General features: G+C 39.9%; 1 protein-coding gene across 9 annotated transcripts in view; it reads left to right on the forward strand.

Annotated features, from left to right (window-relative positions):
• elavl4 (ELAV like neuron-specific RNA binding protein 4) overlaps window positions 1–16438 on the forward strand; it is a 99667-nt gene extending 83229 nt beyond the window's left edge. For 6 of the 9 annotated variants that reach the window (XM_051947375.1, XM_051947372.1, XM_051947371.1 and 3 more), the window contains 3 exons: window positions 375–610; window positions 8934–8972; window positions 11767–16438. In XM_051947375.1, the coding sequence (XP_051803335.1) occupies window positions 375–610; window positions 8934–8972; window positions 11767–12094 (603 nt within the window). In that variant the 3' untranslated portion in view covers window positions 12095–16438. The remainder of the gene's footprint in view (window positions 1–374; window positions 611–8933; window positions 8973–11766) is intronic. The other 3 variants (XM_022199574.2, XM_051947370.1, XM_022199576.2) reach the window with 3 other exon arrangements.
• The last annotated feature ends 1872 nt before the right edge of the window (window positions 16439–18310 follow it).

An 18310-nucleotide genomic window follows, 5' to 3' on the forward strand; every position in this document is an offset into this window, starting at 1 on the left:
ACTTTTTGTTATCATTCTCCCAGAAGGAGCTGGAAGCGGTTTCACAGGAAAAAAAAATATCTTTGACAGAGAACGATTTATTTTACTCCACAATTCATATTTTTATCACGCTGTGTTGAGCTCTTCTGTGTCTTTTTTTACATTGTGAAGCACATTATCACCTTTAATTCACGTAAATCAACACGTAGGGATTCCCGATTAAGAGTTTTTTCAGTTTTTGGTCATGTGCAGAAGCATAAATTCCACTTCAGGAAGCAGCGTTTGCACCCGCACACACACACACACACACACACACACACACAGTATGAGCATAAATGAAAGTTGTGTTTAGAACCTGTGAAGTAAAAGGGGCCCCTGTCTGTTTGTGATCTGCTGGCCCCGCAGGTGGCTCCCGAGGTGTTGGCTTCATCCGCTTTGATAAGAGGATAGAGGCTGAGGAGGCCATCAAGGGCCTGAATGGCCAGAAGCCTTCAGGTGCCGCCGAGCCCATCACGGTCAAGTTTGCCAACAACCCCAGTCAGAAGACCAGCCAAGCCCTTCTGTCGCAACTCTACCAGTCCCCCAACCGCCGATACCCCGGGCCCCTGCACCACCAGGCCCAGAGGTTTAGGTGAGTACCGGGGCACGGCATGCAAGAGGTCGTGGAGGTGGAGGGGGGGCAGAAAGCAGCCAGGATGGGGTGGGAAGCTCTTCAAACAACGTAGACATTTATGTGAGGACATAGGATTGTAAAGGTGTGTATGATGCAGAGTTTCCAAACCTTATTATTTTTGGCGAGCCCACCAAAACTCTTAATATGAAGTGGCTGGTCCACTGTTCAGTAGCTTTAAAAGCAGCTTTGGTGACATTAAGCTGTCACTGAAAAGCCCATTTGAGCGGCTTCATTTGTCATAAAGTTGTGAAGTGAGGAGCTATTTCAGGTGCCCCTGGTTCTCAAAGTAAAAGTCTGTCTCAATTTCCCAGAGACGAAGTCAAATGACTCACTCCTGCAGCTCTTAAGGACGCTAGTACAAAAAAATTGCATTAGAAATACACTTTTTTAGAATAAAAGCCAAAAGATCCAAGCCGATGTGCATAAAAACAAAAGGTGAGAAGGTAATTGCGAGTTCCAAACTGCATTTTGTTGAAAGTGCTCTCAGTGCAGCTACGTATTGTGCATTTCAGACAATCAGCATTCCAGACAGCAGCTCAAATGACGAAATTCACATCCGGATTGTTGGTTTCTTGGAACAACTGGAAGCATTCAGTCGCCTTTGTGGCATGTTTTGTTCCTAAATGCTGCAAGGAAATGTTCTGAATTCTTCATAGCGACTCATAATTACTAACCATGTCTGGATTGTGTTTACATGTGCACCAGTATCCCAGTTGTGATCATATTTGGAATATGGCACAGTGAAATATGGTCTGATGATGAATACCAGTATCCCTGTTACTGATAACTGCTTACTGTGACGTTTACAACACAAACCGCCAAAGCAATCTTGACATTTCTGTTCGCTTAATTTGACTGGAGATATTGAAAATGAAGCCACTTTGGCTTATAGCAAGCTTAGCACTATTAAATGTGTCACAGATTCGGCGTATCCACCAAGAAATACTAGACATGTATTTCACTCTGACTGGTGTCTCTGCCCCAGAGTAGGACAAGGATGAAGATGCACAGCTGAGACTGATGCGAGAGGGTCACAATGATGGAGTGCAGTGACCCAGAGAGTAGAGAAAATTAGCATTTTTCTGACTGGGTGACACAGTTTCCGCTCATGAGACCACTGGAAACAACAGCGCACATGATAGTTCCATTACTGAGGACTGATGCGGTTGTGGGGAATATCGCTTGGTTTCCAGTCAGTTGGAGGTTCACAGAATCTCAGTCAGAAAAAAAAAGATTTATCAAGGAAACATGGTACCAATCCAGGAGGAGGTTTGTGTGGTTCTATCGCTCCAGTAGAACACTGTCCGAAATGTAGCGTTAGAAGGTAGCATGTACAATGACTCCATAAGCTCCAAAATAAGATGAAAACCTTTATTCTCCACACGCATGCCAGAACATGTTGATTAGCTGTAGTACCTGGTTGTTTCAGAGGGGGCGCCTCTTACTGTTTAATACTGTAGCGACCAGAGGAGGCATTACTCAGACTGGAAGCACTTCATGTTGGCTAGCAGAGAGCATTGTGGGGATTTAGCTAGCAGTGGGCACCATGACAAAGACTAACAGGCGACGGCTAATGACCTCTGACCAGCACTTATAACTGTTGCGTTTCCTTAGGAAAATCTATGTGATAGCACACCTAAACAAAGAATCAGAAGACTTCGATTCGTAATGATTACTTTAAAAAAAAAAAGGTCAAGCAGGATATCCTAACATGCAACTGTATCCCAGTTGTAAAAGCAGCTAGCATAATTAGGTTTCTCAAAGCTGGGATTCAAGTTTCTGAAATTGGAATATGCTTACGTGCACAAAAGTGTAAAATCCAATCAGAACTGGGATAGTCAAGTCCATGTAAACACACAGTTCCTCACAAATAAAATAAAAGTGATCTAAATCAATGGTACTGTTTTACTTTACTTAGAACCAGTGGCTCCTCCTCCTTCTCACCTCTTCTCCAGAGACATTATAATCTACCCAAATTGCACTATTATGATCAACAGGAAGATCTGAATCCCTTCCCCTGCAGTTTGGGAATCTCTAAGTTAATGTGTTCAACTTGTATGGGAAAGCAAGTCATGTGTATTCACTAGAAAACTTGTCAAACAGTAGCAGTTCATGCATATTATATTGTGAAACTGAAATTTAATGTCTAGTGGGTAAAAAAATACTGACGTCAGCCTCAAACTTCACAGCAATTATTCTTCGTCAACGTGACAATAAATGCATCCAATCAAGGAAACATGTCTGCTCTAAACTAGCGGCCTGATTTGGAAAACATTTGCACCAAATGCAATTTATAGATTGTTCGAACAGAGGATGTAACGCCCACACAGGGAGAGCATGAGTCATCGCAGTGTGTACGGAACAACAGCGATGCACCTTTTCTCCTGTGAACAATCATTTTTTTGGCAAGTACGTCCTGCGTTTGAACAACAGGTGCGAGCTCTGCACCTGGTGCAGGTGTCTCGAAATCAGCGAGCGCCCTGTGTGGGTCCACCCAGATCAGAGAGGAGCTGTTCATAAGAGACTGTGGGGTTCTGTCGTTCACAACTACGTATTTCCCCTCATTTCATCATGCTGCCATCACGCCGATGCTTCCCAGAATTATTCCTTGTGAGGCCTGGGGGAAAAAAAACAAAAAAAAAAACATGGATTGGGGGATATAGACTAATTTTTAATCAAACTAAATTTTAACTTGCACACTTTGCATCCTTAATTCTGAACCAGAATGTTTGGCCTTCACAGACTTTATATACTGCAAATCCTGCATGAAGTCAAATTAAAGCAAATTCTACCAAAATTACTAAAAGATTTGACTTTGAATTGTTTTATTTTCATTAAATCAATGCATACAAAGTTTTTTTTTTTGCTCAGGTCTGTAACTTTCACTCCAAACCATCACTAAACTTTATATATACAGTAAATACTTCACATGCTGTATATATGGCATCCTCCTCAGTCATTTTATGTCACCCACTAATGACACAAACAGCCCTTTTTATGACACCTACAGACATTTAGGGATTACTCCTTCCACTCATGTTACCTTTCACCTCAACTACCCAAAAGCGAGACAGAAACAGGTGATTGCATCCTGCACTCTATCATCAGATCCGACAGCAACGTTTCAGAGCCGCAGACAGAATATGTGCTTATACAATTTCCCCTCTCTTTCAATAACACTAAGCCGGTCGTGCTGTTTATTCTCCATCAAAGTCAGAGCTTGGAAGGTATTTTTCTTCTGGAGCGGCTTCCCTGGTGTGACACCTGAGCGATGTAGCGTGGCTGTGTGTCTGTGATACGCCAAGCCAATTTACAGGCTCCGCAGGAGAGCTGTCGCTTCTCATCACAACTCACAACCACAGGACACTTCCTCACTGCGTCCCTGTGCTCCTGCTCTCTGCTCCCGAGCCCTTCGCTAAAAACCTCCACACTTTAGAAGTTAGAAATGTGCTTCATGTGCACAGTTTCCCTTTTTTTTTTCCCTTAACCAAATCTGCAAAAAGCACTCTCTTCAAAATGCAACACTGCATTTAAGTCATCTTTTCTATGTTCTGCTCATCTCTTAACAAAAGATTTAAATTTAAGGGCGAGTTGCGGTATATGCATGTCAGAAAATCAAATTAGTGCCAAAAATAAAATGGCAAAAATCAGTCTTGTGATTGTAACGCTGCATTTAGTCGTCTATTGTCTGTTCTTTTTATCTCTTCATGACAAAAACTGAAATTTAAGGTCAAGATGTACAATAGTATGCATCAAGTTAAATATATACTTGAATGAACTGAAATTACTCCTAAAAAATAGAATCCATTAGATACTATATTTGTGCTTTGTGTGCAGTTTACAGCACTGTTTAGTCATCAATTGTCCATTTTATTCATCTCCTTGTGACACAAATTGAAATTTTAGGTCAAGATATGAATATTAGTATGCTTTAAAGTTGTATATATGCTTTAAATAAAATGAGATTGGTGCTAAAAAGAAAATCAATTCGACACTTGAGGTTATAAATGTGCTCAGTTTCCCTTTTTATTCCTAACTAAATCTGCAAAAAGTACTCTTTTCTGAATACAACACTGCATTGTCTATTCTTTGCACGTCTCTGACAACCAAAAAATGAGTGAAGGTCAAAATACAGATATGTATATTCTAAAAATGAAATTAGTGCAAAAAATAAAATCTATTATACACTCTTGAAGTTATAAATGTGCTTCATGTGCACAGTTTCCCTCGACTAAATCTGCAAGAAGCCCTCTTCTCTGCTTCTAATACTGCATTTCAGTCATCTTTTGTGTGTTCTTTTTGTGTCTTTATGACACTAACTGAAATTTAAGGTCAAATTACATTCATCACTATGCTTTAAAGTCATATAGATGCCTGGAAAACAAGAAAATTTGTGCTAGAAATGAAATCTATTAGACTATTTTGAAGTTAAATTGTGTTTCATGTGCACAGTTTCTCTTTTTTTCCCCACATCTAAATCTGCAAAACACCGTTTTCTGATTGCATTTAGTCATCCTGTCTGTTCCCTTAATCTCCAGGACACTAATTGAAATTTAGAGTCAAGATATATATATTTCTATGAATCAGTCGTATGTATGCAATCTATATATAATCTATGAGACACTTTAGAAGTTAGAAATGTGCTTCATGTGCACAGTTTCCCTATTTATTCTGAGCTAAATCTGCAAGCAGCACTCTTTTCTGATTGTAACACTGCATTTTATCATCTATTGTCTGGTCTGTTCATCTTATGACACAAATTGAAATTTCAGGTCGGAGTACAGTAAAGACATGCTATAAAATGAAACTGATGCTGAAAATAAAACCTGTCAGACGCTCAAGAAGTTACTGAGGTACTTCCTGTGCACAATTTCCTTTCTTTTATAGAACTAAAACATATAAGTAAATATGCAAAAGCCGTCTTTTCTGAATGCAACGCTGCTTTCAGTCTTGTTTTATTGACAAATTTAAGGTAAAGATACAGTAAATGCATAGCAGAGATTAACAATACATACAATATGTGCTGCTGCTTGTAAGACCCAAGTTTAGAATCAGTCTGGTCAGAGTACAATACAACCCTGCTGCAATTACAATGACATCCATGCTGTGACGTCTGCAGCACAGGTTAGCCTATAATGTGCCTGTATGGTCCCTCTCCAAGACAACAAACATAATCGATTCAAGCACAATGCAGCGAGCCCGAGATCCCGGCTTGTTTCCGATCCTCTGTCGTTAACTAATGGTACTAATTAGCAAATTAGCCCTATTATATCCAGGGCAGGAGCCAATTTTAATTGAACAGATTTTTTTTTTTGTTTGTTTGTTTCAAAAAAGAAAAGACAAAAAAAAACACCCATTCCTCCATTAACATGCATTGACAGAAAGCACAAAAGCCCTATTGTTTGTGTGGAGCTTGGAGAGGCAGCGTGAAAAGCTGGCGGTGTGTTTGCGTGGTAGGCCTGCATCCGTGTGCGTCCGTACATGTGTCAGAGAGACGGCGAGGCGGAGACGGTGTTAGCAGCAGGTTGTTTTGTTGTGGCCCAGCGGCCCGGCGGCCAGCAGATGTCTTCATGCTCTCAGGCCTGGAGCTGCTCTCCTCTGAGCTTCCTCTCCAATTGACTCATTTACCCACAAAGCAGACTGCTTGTTCCCTTCCCACGTAATGGGCTAATTACCGTTTTAATGATTCCGTATATCCTTTTCTCCCACTGTTGTTCTTTGTTTTAGGGCTGCTCTTGTACTCGTTTGTTAATTCTAAGCGAGGAAAGTGCTACAATGCAGACAAACGCTAAAAGCAGATAAAAGTAGATGTTTAAAAAGTTATGTAAATTTCCTGCAATGTGGGATTTCAATGTGGGTCAGCAGAATATGACTGTTTACAACATTTAAACACATCTTAGGCATTTGGATCTTAAAATGGCTCGATGTAAAGCAACTTGTCAGTCAGTGCTGGATGAATATTTGAAAACGTGACTCTTATTCTGTAGGATTTCCAATTTGAAAGGTGTTTAACTACAATTATCTTGCATCCAGGTGTTAAATTGATTACCTTGATCTGTTATCTGAACTGGAAATGTACAGCTAATTTAAAATGATTAATACAAATAGCTTTACAATGATGCCTCTTATTATTATCATTATTATTAAACCATTTAGTTATTGAAAGCCTGCAACATTGCTCCTTTACCTGCAAATGAACGATAATCAAGTTGTGTGTATTTAAAGTTAATCTCTGGAAACTCCTGGTTAGACTCAACAAAAACAATGCATGCAACAGTTTGCATCAGTCTGAGTTCGAACAACTTCTAAAGAAATTATCACCAACCAACTACCTTGATATTGTTAGTTGGTTGAACATAATGAAATTATGTTCAGCCAATTAAATATATCAAGTTAGGGGAATTAGTGTTTCCTCGACAATCAGTAATGTTTTAATTTACCCATTTTCTCAATCAGTGGTAGCATAAAAAGAAGTTTTGAAGGGCTTGAATTACCGAACTTAAATTTGTTGCAACTTTAGTTTTAAATCAATCAACATAGAAATTTAAGTTGAATTTACAGGCAATATTGAGTAGGTATAATTACCAACATTATTATGTTGAGGACAAATAATCAAAAAGAATAGTGCAACTTTAAAGGTTTATCTAGGTCAATAAATTAGAATTTTTATCTTGCAACCTTGCATTTAATCAAAGGTTGGTGACTCGTTAAAATAATTTTTTAAACAACATTTTAATTAAACATTTTCCCGAATCCTGAGCAAAACTTGTGTATTTTAATAAGTTTTATTTCGGCTTGAAATCCTGAACTTGAATTTGTTTTAACTTTAGTTTTGTTTTAAATCAATTGACATAGAAATTTAAGTTTAATTTAAGCACAATGTTGAGTTGGTGTAATTACCAACATTATGATGTTGAGGACAAAGCATCAAAAGGAAGTTTTCAACTTTAAAGGTCTATCTAAATCAATAAATTAATTTTTATCTTGCAACCTAGCATTTAATCAAAGGTTACTGACTCTTCACAATAACTTTTTACACAACATTTTAATTACATATTTTGGCAAATCCTGAATAAAACGTGTGTCAAAGTGTGCATGTTTGTGCAAGAAAGCAAGTGCTTGTTGACTGAAAGAGACAAAGGAGCAACAACCCTGACAGTCGAGTCAAAGTCAGAGAGTTTGTCGTGTTTTCAAGAGGAACGAGGCGTCACCGGCCAGCTGTTGCTCAATAAGCCGTGGCCCCTGTCCATTAGGCCAGAGGAGTTAATAAGACATGAGACAGGCCGAGCAAGTGAGGAATGAAGGTCATTGAGTCACCAAGCAGAATGCATCCATCCAAGAGGGCCAAGATTTCATGCAGCCCACAGGTTTCTGCACACAGACACACTGGCTGACTGCAATGGCTGGAATCATTTAAAAAACCAGAACATCTTCTCTTAAAAAAAAAAGCCTTAAACCCTTTCAGACAGAGGACACCCTGCGACTCACACCATTCCACCTGATCTGTTAGCACTTAACAGGTTGACCTCCGAACCACCAGACTCGCATTTCATGGGTAGTTTAACATCCGGTTGTGTTCTTTTGTTGTTGCTGGTAGAGAATCATCATCACCTCTCTCTCACTCACCATCATTCAAACGCCGAACCATTACACTGACAGAACTCTGGATCATTTCATCTCAGGTGTTCTCTCACCGAGTTAACACCAGTTACAAAAAAAGAAGAAAAAAAAATAGATTAACGGCAAGAAATTTTCATTTACCCTCCATCCTGATGAACCCTAAATTGTATGGATACCCACATGCAATTTCCCGCATAAGACGATGATCTGTAGCATTGCGGCTGAGGCTGTCGTCTTGGTATAGCCGGGCGCAATGCTACGCTTCACCTGCCATTAGCGCTCCGTATCTAACTGTAATACTGAACTGTGACCAGTCCACTGCTGTAGTCTTGTATGAAACGGTCGCAACCTACAGTAATGTCAATGTGCCAGTCAACACTCCGCTCCGGTTCTAGAGAGGCGACGCTGCAGCACAAAGCTGCTCGGCGGCCGAACCGAGCGAGTGCAGACCATACTGATCGTACTGTAGCTTCATTTACCGATGGTAGCCTTTTCTTTTCTCCTGGTGGGGCTCCTCAGTGTAATGGACCAACTATAGATGGGTTTGTTTGTTCTTGAGTGAGGAGGACCATGCAGTTCCTACAGGGACTTAACATTAGTTCCATTGAGTGAGTCGACCATCTGCCCACCATTAACCCCAGAACCCTCCTTCTCTTTACAGGCTGGACAATTTGCTTAATATGGCCTATGGCGTAAAGAGGTAATTAAAAACTTCACCCAATGCCAGATGTCCATGTTGACTCAATGATTTTTCAATATCCTTTTTTTTGGTTCTTTTTTTAGTTTACGTTTCCTTGTATTTTTGCAGTCACTTTGCGTTTGACAATTCGTTCAAGGTCAGCTGCATTTTTGGTTCTTTGATTTGTTTGGTTTCTTGTTATTGGTTTACTTCTTTCTTTCTCTTCTCGTCAGCTTGAGTTGCCTTTAAAACCCTCCCAACCACTTAGAGGTGGAACAGAACAGAAAACAATCAGTCTTTGTTTTCAGTGGTGATGAATTTGCTTTGTTTTGATTATGACAAGTGCTGGTGTCGTTTGGATTGTTTTTGGGTTGTTTCTGTGTACTGAACGGATTTTGTTCTCTGATGTAAAACTCCTTATTTCTAGGTGTGTGTTATGTTTTTTTCTACCGGATTCAGGTTCTCCTGCCTTGTCGTTGTGCAGCTATAGCTTGGGTGGGGACAGTGTCTTAAAATTTGGAATTTCTCACTTGGATTTTATGGAAATTTCCCCTCATTTAATCATTGGAATTAAACATTTTCTACATTTAATATGCGTGCTGTGAATCTGTACACTGTAAGCTACGACAAAGTTGTATATCCTTAATTCCTTAGTGGAGATTAGGAAGCGTTTAGCTCGAGATAAGGCTGGATGAACCTGGATCCCTGCTGGAAACAGGAATCGCTGTTTCACTGCAGACAGCTCCAGCTTTGCTCGGCACTGCTCTGCTCGAATTCCTTCCTTTTTGCCTCCATGTTTCATTTTTTTTGCTTTTCTCGCTACCGTAGGTGTTGCATAACCCAGAGCAGCAGCCACTGTGGTGATAGATGTTTCATGTGCTGACGGTGGCATCTTGCATGTTGTAAGCTCGGGGGGCCTCATCAGTCAGTCAGCTTAGCAACTCAAACTGCACCAAAGTTTCAGCTCCAGAGAAATGTTCTCTTTTAGCAAGTTCCACTAAAAATCCGTAATTCTGTCAAATGCACAATCCACGAGTGTGATAGCGATGCGTTGTGGCGTTCGCAGGTTTAACCCTGTGAGCACTTTGCACTCAATCTTTACATAATTTCACAAAAGGTGGAAATAGTGTCTGATTCAGCCGCCCTGATTGCAGAGCATGTCATCAAGTTAGAAGTGTTTTCCTCTGATCTGAGGTTATTATATGAAAGGAAAGTAGAGAAGTGTTAAGAGTTGGAAATGGTTTAGCTTCAGAAAAGGACAGAATAGATATCTGGTCAGCTACACTGTTGCTATGCAACCCCTGGTCTCGTCTCTAACACTGTTTAGTGTTTGGTCCCGCTCTGATGGGTGCGTTTACACACACACTCTCGTTTCCACGTCGGCACAGCGGTGGTGATAGTCAGCGTCCAGAACCCCCCCCAACAACCTCACACTCTGCAGCTTTTTACTCAAAAAACACCACGAGCTCTTTCAGACCCAGCAGGAGAGGCCTGGAAGTGGCCGAGCGTGTCAGACGAGGCCTCGACGTGAAAAGGCCTGTTAGATTCCACCTGCTGGGTGCTGGAGAAAATATTAAAATCACCTTAACAAGGCAGAGAGGCCATGTAATTGGAGGGCTATTGTGATACGGTTGGCAGTAGTGCTATGATGGCATTAAAAACCAGAAGATTTATAATGTAGTTAATCCTAATCATACAGATAGATACTAAGATCATCTGTTTATCTGGTGCAGCTACAACAGTTAGCACGTTTAATCAGTGCAAGGAGTCCGTACAGTCAATAAGCCCACCACCCTCGGCGCTCGTATTAGCATTCACAGCCACCACAAAGGCCAGCAGCAGACTCTGCATGACCAAAGTCACGCAGGAAGGTCGCAGTGATTGCCGACCAGCCGCTGGAGAGAGAAGTCTGGGGGCCCCGAGCAGCGCTATCGATCAGTGCCAGGAGCTCTGGAATAGAACACCCTGCAGGAGGGGGTGGGGGAGGAGGAGAGGGAGGAATACACTCTGTACCTTAATGCCACTGGGCTGTAAAGTGCTTCCATTTTCCATTTAGTTTGCTCCCTCTTCCCTCCCTCCTTTTCCTTAAGAAAGCAGCCTCCTCTAAGACAGCTGCAGCAAAGCGGAAATCTCAATTAAAGCACTCCCAATAATGCCTATAGTCGTTTTCCTGGAGAGAGGTGGCATAAGAAATGAACCTTTTTATCTCATTTACCTTTTATTTAAAAGTGGGGGTATTTTTCCCCCCCTCCTTTCCCTTTCCTTTGAGCGGAAAGGCAATTAAGTGAAGTCAACTGAGGATTCAAATCTCTTGCATCACAAGAAAAAGAAGAAGATTATGAGGCGCACGAGAACAGATTTAGCAGGCTGCTGCATGATCTTTGATGAATTTCTAGCAAGGGGTTTTAATTCAACAACTTCCTGCAATTTAGGCACCTAAAGGAGCCACTCGAGGGCACAAAGACAGAACCTTCGTCTGCGGCTCCTTCAGCAGAAACGGAGCTCGGCGGCGGCGTCATTCAACCTTTCAGAAATGGGCGGATTTAGTTGCACACGTGCATTCAGACACCGACATACATATGCACCGATCCCTCTGAAAAGGTGTGGTTTGGGTTGGAGATCAGCGTTTTTGTGGTTTGATGTGTAGATGTGGCTGTAGATGGTAGCGTGTCATGCAGAGGAGCTGTTTGAGCTGGAAGGAGATGGAGCTTTTCACAGGTTTTTGGCCATTTCATTGAAACCACATGCAGAAACCTTTTCATTTTATGCAACTTAACGCTTGCCATCTTCTCTCTGTTTCCTCTTCCCCCATCAGGTTCTCCCCCATCACCATCGACAGCATGACCAGCCTGGTGGGCATGAACATCCCCGGGCACACGGGTACCGGTTGGTGCATCTTTGTGTACAACCTGTCCCCGGATTCGGATGAGAGCGTGCTCTGGCAGCTGTTCGGGCCGTTCGGCGCCGTCAACAACGTCAAGGTGATCCGTGACTTCAACACCAACAAGTGCAAAGGCTTCGGCTTCGTCACCATGACGAATTACGACGAGGCGGCCATGGCCATCGCCAGCCTCAACGGCTACAGGTTGGGCGACCGCGTCTTGCAAGTCTCCTTCAAGACTAACAAGACACACAAGTCCTGAACTCTGACAGGTAGAAGCAGTTGCCCCGCGACTTTGTCTGCTCCCAAAATTCCCTCCCCTCCACCCCCGACCCTCACCCTCCTACCCCCTCCACCCGTCCCCTCCCCCAACCCACCCTTTTAGCCCCTTCAGTCACCACCACCACCACCCAACTACAGCCATCCAACACAGCAAAACTCCGACCGGAACACAAAGCAACCAACAAACCATCAAACAAATTGAACTAGAAATGGCTTATATTATAACTTTGGACCTATAAGCCAATGTTGCCTAAGTATTACAAAAATGAAATGATGAAAATGTTCACGAGTTTTTGGAAGCTCCTGTGATAATGCAGGCTTCTCTTTGTTGTATATTCTGTTTGTTGTGGTTGTTAAAATGATTTTTCTCTTCTGTGTAAACAGTAGCAAATCCCTGTACCCCCCTTATTTCAGAGAAGAGAATGTCCTTTTTAGATTGGAGCCTTTTCTCTGTCTTGATTCAGGATTTGTTTTTCTTTTGTAAATCCGGATCCACTGTCGTTAGTATTATATACCTCCCTGTCAGTGAAAGGGAGGGGGCTCTTTTTTAAATTAGTGAACCATTCATTCATTTTTAGTGTGTAATTTAAAAAAAAACTTCCCCCTTATCGATTCTAGGCGGGATCTCCGCGGAGTTCCCGGTAACTGATGTAGAAAAAAAATGAATTTCTAACATTGTTTTTGTTTTGTATCGCGAACAAAACATAATGTCTTTCCTCACTTGGGGTTTCAGGGAGATGGGGCGAGGGAGGGGATGGGTTAGCTTTCCTGATGACACGTTCAGTAATTTAAGAAAAAAAAAATAACACTGTTGCCAAAGAGAAGATCTCTTTGCTTGGAAAAAAAAAAATACACGTTTAGAAAAAAAAGATAAAAATAAATAGAAAGAAGATCTATTTTTATAAATGATAATTAAAATAATAATTATTGAAGAATTTTTACAAGAATCTGGATTTGAAGAAAAAAAAAGAGAAAAATATTTTGACTGGCTAACTAGGGGGGGCGGGGGTGGGCGGGAGGGGGCACCACCTTGTCTTTGTCGTTCTGCCGTGGTACCTTATCGGATCAGAGGTTTGCTCGTTTTCTGGGGGGAATTCCAAGTCGGTGAAGCGATTTTGTAGACGGAAGGTTTTGTGAAAAGGGATGCAAACTTGAGGCAGGTGATTTTGGTAATTTTTCACATGTGTACTAGTGCGTAATTATTCAACAGCGATACCCAAAAGGGAAGGGAGAGGGGTCTTTTTCCGAGGCCTAACCATCCTTATTAAGTCCAGAGCCCAAAGCAAGAAGACCCTTTTGTCCACTTGTTTTCTTGTTTTCTTCGTCATCCGTCAATATGGGATATCAGTAACTAGATATATACACATCTATCCATTTAGAGAGCATACTACACATTATCTATATCATTTTCTTCGCTCTGCGTTTGTGAAACTTACATTTGAAAAGAACTTCCTTTTAGCGATCAACAGTAGGTGCTATACTACATTATTCACATATCTTAAATATCCAAGTTTGTTGTTCTATGTGTTGTTTAAAGAAAAAAATACTTCGATGTTGGCATTGAATTGAGCTGCTGTTCTTTGTTTAATATTCGTTTAATGTCGGCCCAGGAGTCTGGTGAGACTATTTCTTTGCTGAACAACCAGATTTAATGAATTTTTTGGGCCTTGTAAGAATCACTGAACAAAACTTTTCATTTTGTATTTTTTTTGGATTTCGTTCGTTTGTTTGGCTTGCTGACTTTTTAGGTTACTTGCTGAGCGTGAAACGTTTGTCAAAAACTTAATGATGATTAGCTAGTTCCGTTAGTCTAGATATTTGTTTCCTTAAAAAGGATCTATGACAACTGTGTCTTTATTTGCTGTGTACAAATAGATGATATATATAAATATATATATAGTCTACATTTGTTTTACGATATCTACTGTACTATCTGAGTTGTCACTGTTCTTTTGTTTGAGCTTGTCTTTTTCATATGACAATTTATTATGAAGTGGTGGTTCAGTTACTTAGAAAAACTTGTGAGGAAACTGTTCAATTGTTGTCATGTTGCTTGTGGAGAAAAAAAAAATTGGATTAACTTTTGAGTTTAACTACCGCGGCAAAAGAAACCGAACAAAAGCTTAGAATATAACTGTATTTGTTTGACGGTTTTCTTTACTTATCCTATTTTTTAAACTATTTATTTTTCTATTTATTTCTATTTATTCTATATTTATTGATTGATTAATTTAAATCTGTGTAATTTATGTATTTATTTGTTTCATTGTCTGTGTATTTGCGTGATTCTGGTACAGGGAGGGGGGCGTTTCTGAGCAAAAGGGAACAAAGCGACTAGTGGAGAGGCTCTTCCAGTAGTCCACTGCACTGAGAGAACTTTTAGTACGTTTGTGCTTTGTACCAATATATCAAAATTACAATATAAAAAAATCTAAAAGTCAAGAAAACTGAAAAAAATGTCTGGAGGGTTGGGGGACGCTCTTCCCTTATTACTAGAAACAGTTACTCGCTATGCATAACCTAGTTAATAGTTAAATTTGCTATTGCTTTTTTCTTGTCTTGTTAAAATGAAATCTTTAGATCTTTTTCAATAAAGTTTAGTCTTAATAGAATGTTATAAACAGTCGTTCTGGTTCAATATAACCTGTGATAAGTTTGTGTAGTTCTAAAAAGCCACTCCGTCCACACCCTCCCTCCACTTACTACCGCTTTGTGATGAAACCTTATGCAAAAATGTGGGTCTGAAAGCATAGTTTTCAGTTTTCAGTGAACATTTTATATTTAACATTCAGCTCTTGGAGGCTTGGGCAGATAAATTAAAAAAAACAAAAAAAATGTTCTTAGAGGGTCATTCATTGCACTGGACTAAATCGGTCAAAGTCACTAAAGAGTCAGAACTTATTTTTAAGAATATTCATCATGTTTTCAAATGACATACCAACAAATCTTTAAAAATGAGAAATTGTTACCATTGCACACCAACTGTTATTTACAACAGTTGTTGCTATACTTAAAGAAGTACTCTGGAGGTATAAAAAAAGGGATTGTACCGATTCTATATTTTATATACTCTAATATGATATATATTATATATTTTGAAAGGTGAAAGGTAAGGGAATGGTTCCAGACGTATAAATATAAAGGAAATTGGATTTTTTTTGTTTGTTGTTAAGACTTGAAAACATGAAGGAGGTGTGTGGAGAGCATTTGAAACACTCAGACGCATGCTCGCATTAGTACATCCTCTTCCTCTCTCACACCTCAGTCATCTGACAAGCCGGGTCATCCGACGCCATTACCGTCATCCAACAGTCATCCGCGCCATCCAATCGTGTTCTCATTAACGGCAACCAACCAACCAACCAACCAACCGACCAACCAGACCCCTTCTTGCTCCCCGCCGCCGTCGGGAGCTTGAATTATGCAACGACCCCAGTAGAATGTTCTGATGTGTGAACTAATTTCCTACACTGTATGACTTTTGAACTCTTACGATGCGTGCCTGTGTTCCGCCTAGACCCTGTGTGCACGTGTGATGTGTGCGCGCGGATGTGTGCATGTTCGTGTGCATGTTTATGTATTTTGTGCGCGTGTCGTCCGCATAACGTTTGTCGGCGTGGAGTGAATCCATGTGTGTGTGTGTGTGTGTGTGTAATACAGTGCAGTAGTGTTGGGGCACATGTGTACGAGTGTGTGCTTCCCTGTGTGTGTTTGTGTGGCACGGGCGATTGTGCAAAATGTGCGAGTGTGTGTGCGAGTGTGTGTGCATGTCAGGGTGTTTGAAACATGGGGCTGCGTCACCTCGCTCTATGCCCAACCCCTATGGCTCACACCATCCCCTGTAGCGCCTTATAGTGGCAGCCTGCCAGTAGGAACAACGCAGCCAGTAGTGGAGGAGGGAAGGTGAACAGAGGAACTAGGCTCTTCTTGTCAGTTTTCATTTTTCCTCCTGAGACGTGTTTGTTTACTATCTGAAAAATCTATAAAATGAAATCTTTAAAGACAAAAAAGACGAAAAAATGTTCACGGGGCCCCATGACCGCGGCTCTCTCTACTCTCTCCTGCTTATGTTATTACTTAACAATTATCAATGATGATTATTATGATTATTATTGCTATTATTCTTAGTATTCTTATTCTTATTATTAATCCAATTACTGCGATGAATGACTTCATGTTATCCTTGCTAGTTTAGGTCATTTCTGAAACTGGAAACAAAAATAAAAATCTTGCTGTAAATGTTTGTTTTTTCTTTTTCATAAAACTGTTGTGTTTGAATTATTTGTACTTTTGAATGTTGGGACAATAAAATGAGGTGTTAAGAGCTCGGATGTTTCTTGTCGTGAGGAATGAAGCTTTCAGATGTTTTACACACAACATATAATATTGAACATGCTTCCTGTGGAGTTTGAAGTTTAAAAATCACTCTTCTCCTATTTGTTTCTCTTTTCTTAAATCCATTAAGATAGACAAACTTATTAGTGCTCTTGGTGAAAAGTACACTTGATATCATGCATAGAATTATAGATTTGATTATTGTATCGATTAGTCACCTGCTAGAAGATTGACAATTTACATCTGATGTGGTGATTAGCTGCTTTTAATCATGAAAAAAGTATAAAATTTTGATTATTTTTTGTTATTTTATAGAAGATCTGATCAGTTAGTTAATAACTATTTGTCTAGCACCTTTCAAAAACAAAGTTCTTTATAATAAAAATAATGTCAAATCATGAAATGCTTATTTTCTGTTATTTTAAAATAAAAATCTGATTATCAAACAAAATAATAAGAATGATAACTTTATTTGAAGAAAGATTAAGTTGCAAATTGCTTTGAAGTAAAAACGAATGTCAAATTTGCCAAATGATGAAAACAAATTTGTGCGAATAAGATCAACATGCAAGATGACAAGATAAAATATGAAATTCAAGTCGTTTTCTTCTTTTTAAAGCCAAGAAGGAATCATTACTGAATTGCAAAAATAACCTAACAAGTTTAAAAAGACCTAATAATGTCATTTATAGTGTGATTTTACCTGGAAAAACTCCATAAAATCCAACTACCTGACTAACACACATCAAAGCTGAGACCCTACAGTATTATTAATTATTGAGAAAAACCTAACTAATGTAATAATATAGTCAAGGCTCGACGGTATTACAAATTACAGAACTGAAAGAACATTACTCTTAGAGATTAGTTGCAACCTTGGAATATTCATCTTCTTCTGTCTTTCAACACGTCGCAAAGATCTAAAATTAGTTTTTACCGCGCAACAGAACCGCAACAGTAAATCACAGATTTAATCTGCGTTCATTGTGACCTTTCAGCTACTGAGGGACAGTCACGACTACGAGGTAGTAACGCTGCAGACATAAAACGCAGTGCTGAGCTCATTCAGCAGCTATAGGACAGGAAGGGGGCTGCATCAGTGAGATGATACTGCCCCCTGCGTCTCCACCACACACCTTAGGCCCACAGTGGTCCTTCTTTCAGGTTAAAAACTACTTTATATCCAGTCAACGTGTGCTTCTTAATTCATTTCTGGTCAGTTTATGACAAAAACTTGGTGCATAAAGAACTAAAACACGGAAATAAAGCATTTAAGACCAACTTTAAAAAGTGCTCTACATTAGTTGAGTCAGGATAAACAACTTTCAAAGACTGCAATTAGACATTAGATAAAAACAGAATGTTATAGCATATTCTGCAAACAGTATGGTGACATTAATAAAGTTTTGAGGAGACAGGGAGAAGAACTTTCTGTGCTATATGGTGAGCCGGCTGAAATCCGTCAACGATCTTATGAATATTCTGACAAAAAAAAAACAACCTCCTTCACAACAATCAATAAAAATGGTAATTCAGAAGTAGGTGCAATGTTCGAAAGGCCAAGGTGAGGTTAGTATCAGCAGTTAAAGCAGGTGGAAGACAGCCAGTGGACAAAGTTACTTCTGAGTGAATAAAATAGTTGGACCAAGGCAGATAAAAACCTTCATCATAAACCTAGCAGGCATGACATCTAAAAGGATTGATGGAGGCTTTAGTTTGGAAATATTGTACTTCAAAGTGCACAATGAAAGAGCCTCTAAATGAAGGATCATAGAATCAAGGAGGCTTATTGGGGTTATGACTGATATACAGTTTGATTTCACTGATTTTGTTTGTTAAAAGTATAGAAATTGGTCTTAAC

This window comes from Acanthochromis polyacanthus, chromosome 4 (genome assembly GCF_021347895.1).
Source record: "Acanthochromis polyacanthus isolate Apoly-LR-REF ecotype Palm Island chromosome 4, KAUST_Apoly_ChrSc, whole genome shotgun sequence".
In the NCBI taxonomy this organism is placed as follows: domain Eukaryota; kingdom Metazoa; phylum Chordata; class Actinopteri; family Pomacentridae; genus Acanthochromis; species Acanthochromis polyacanthus.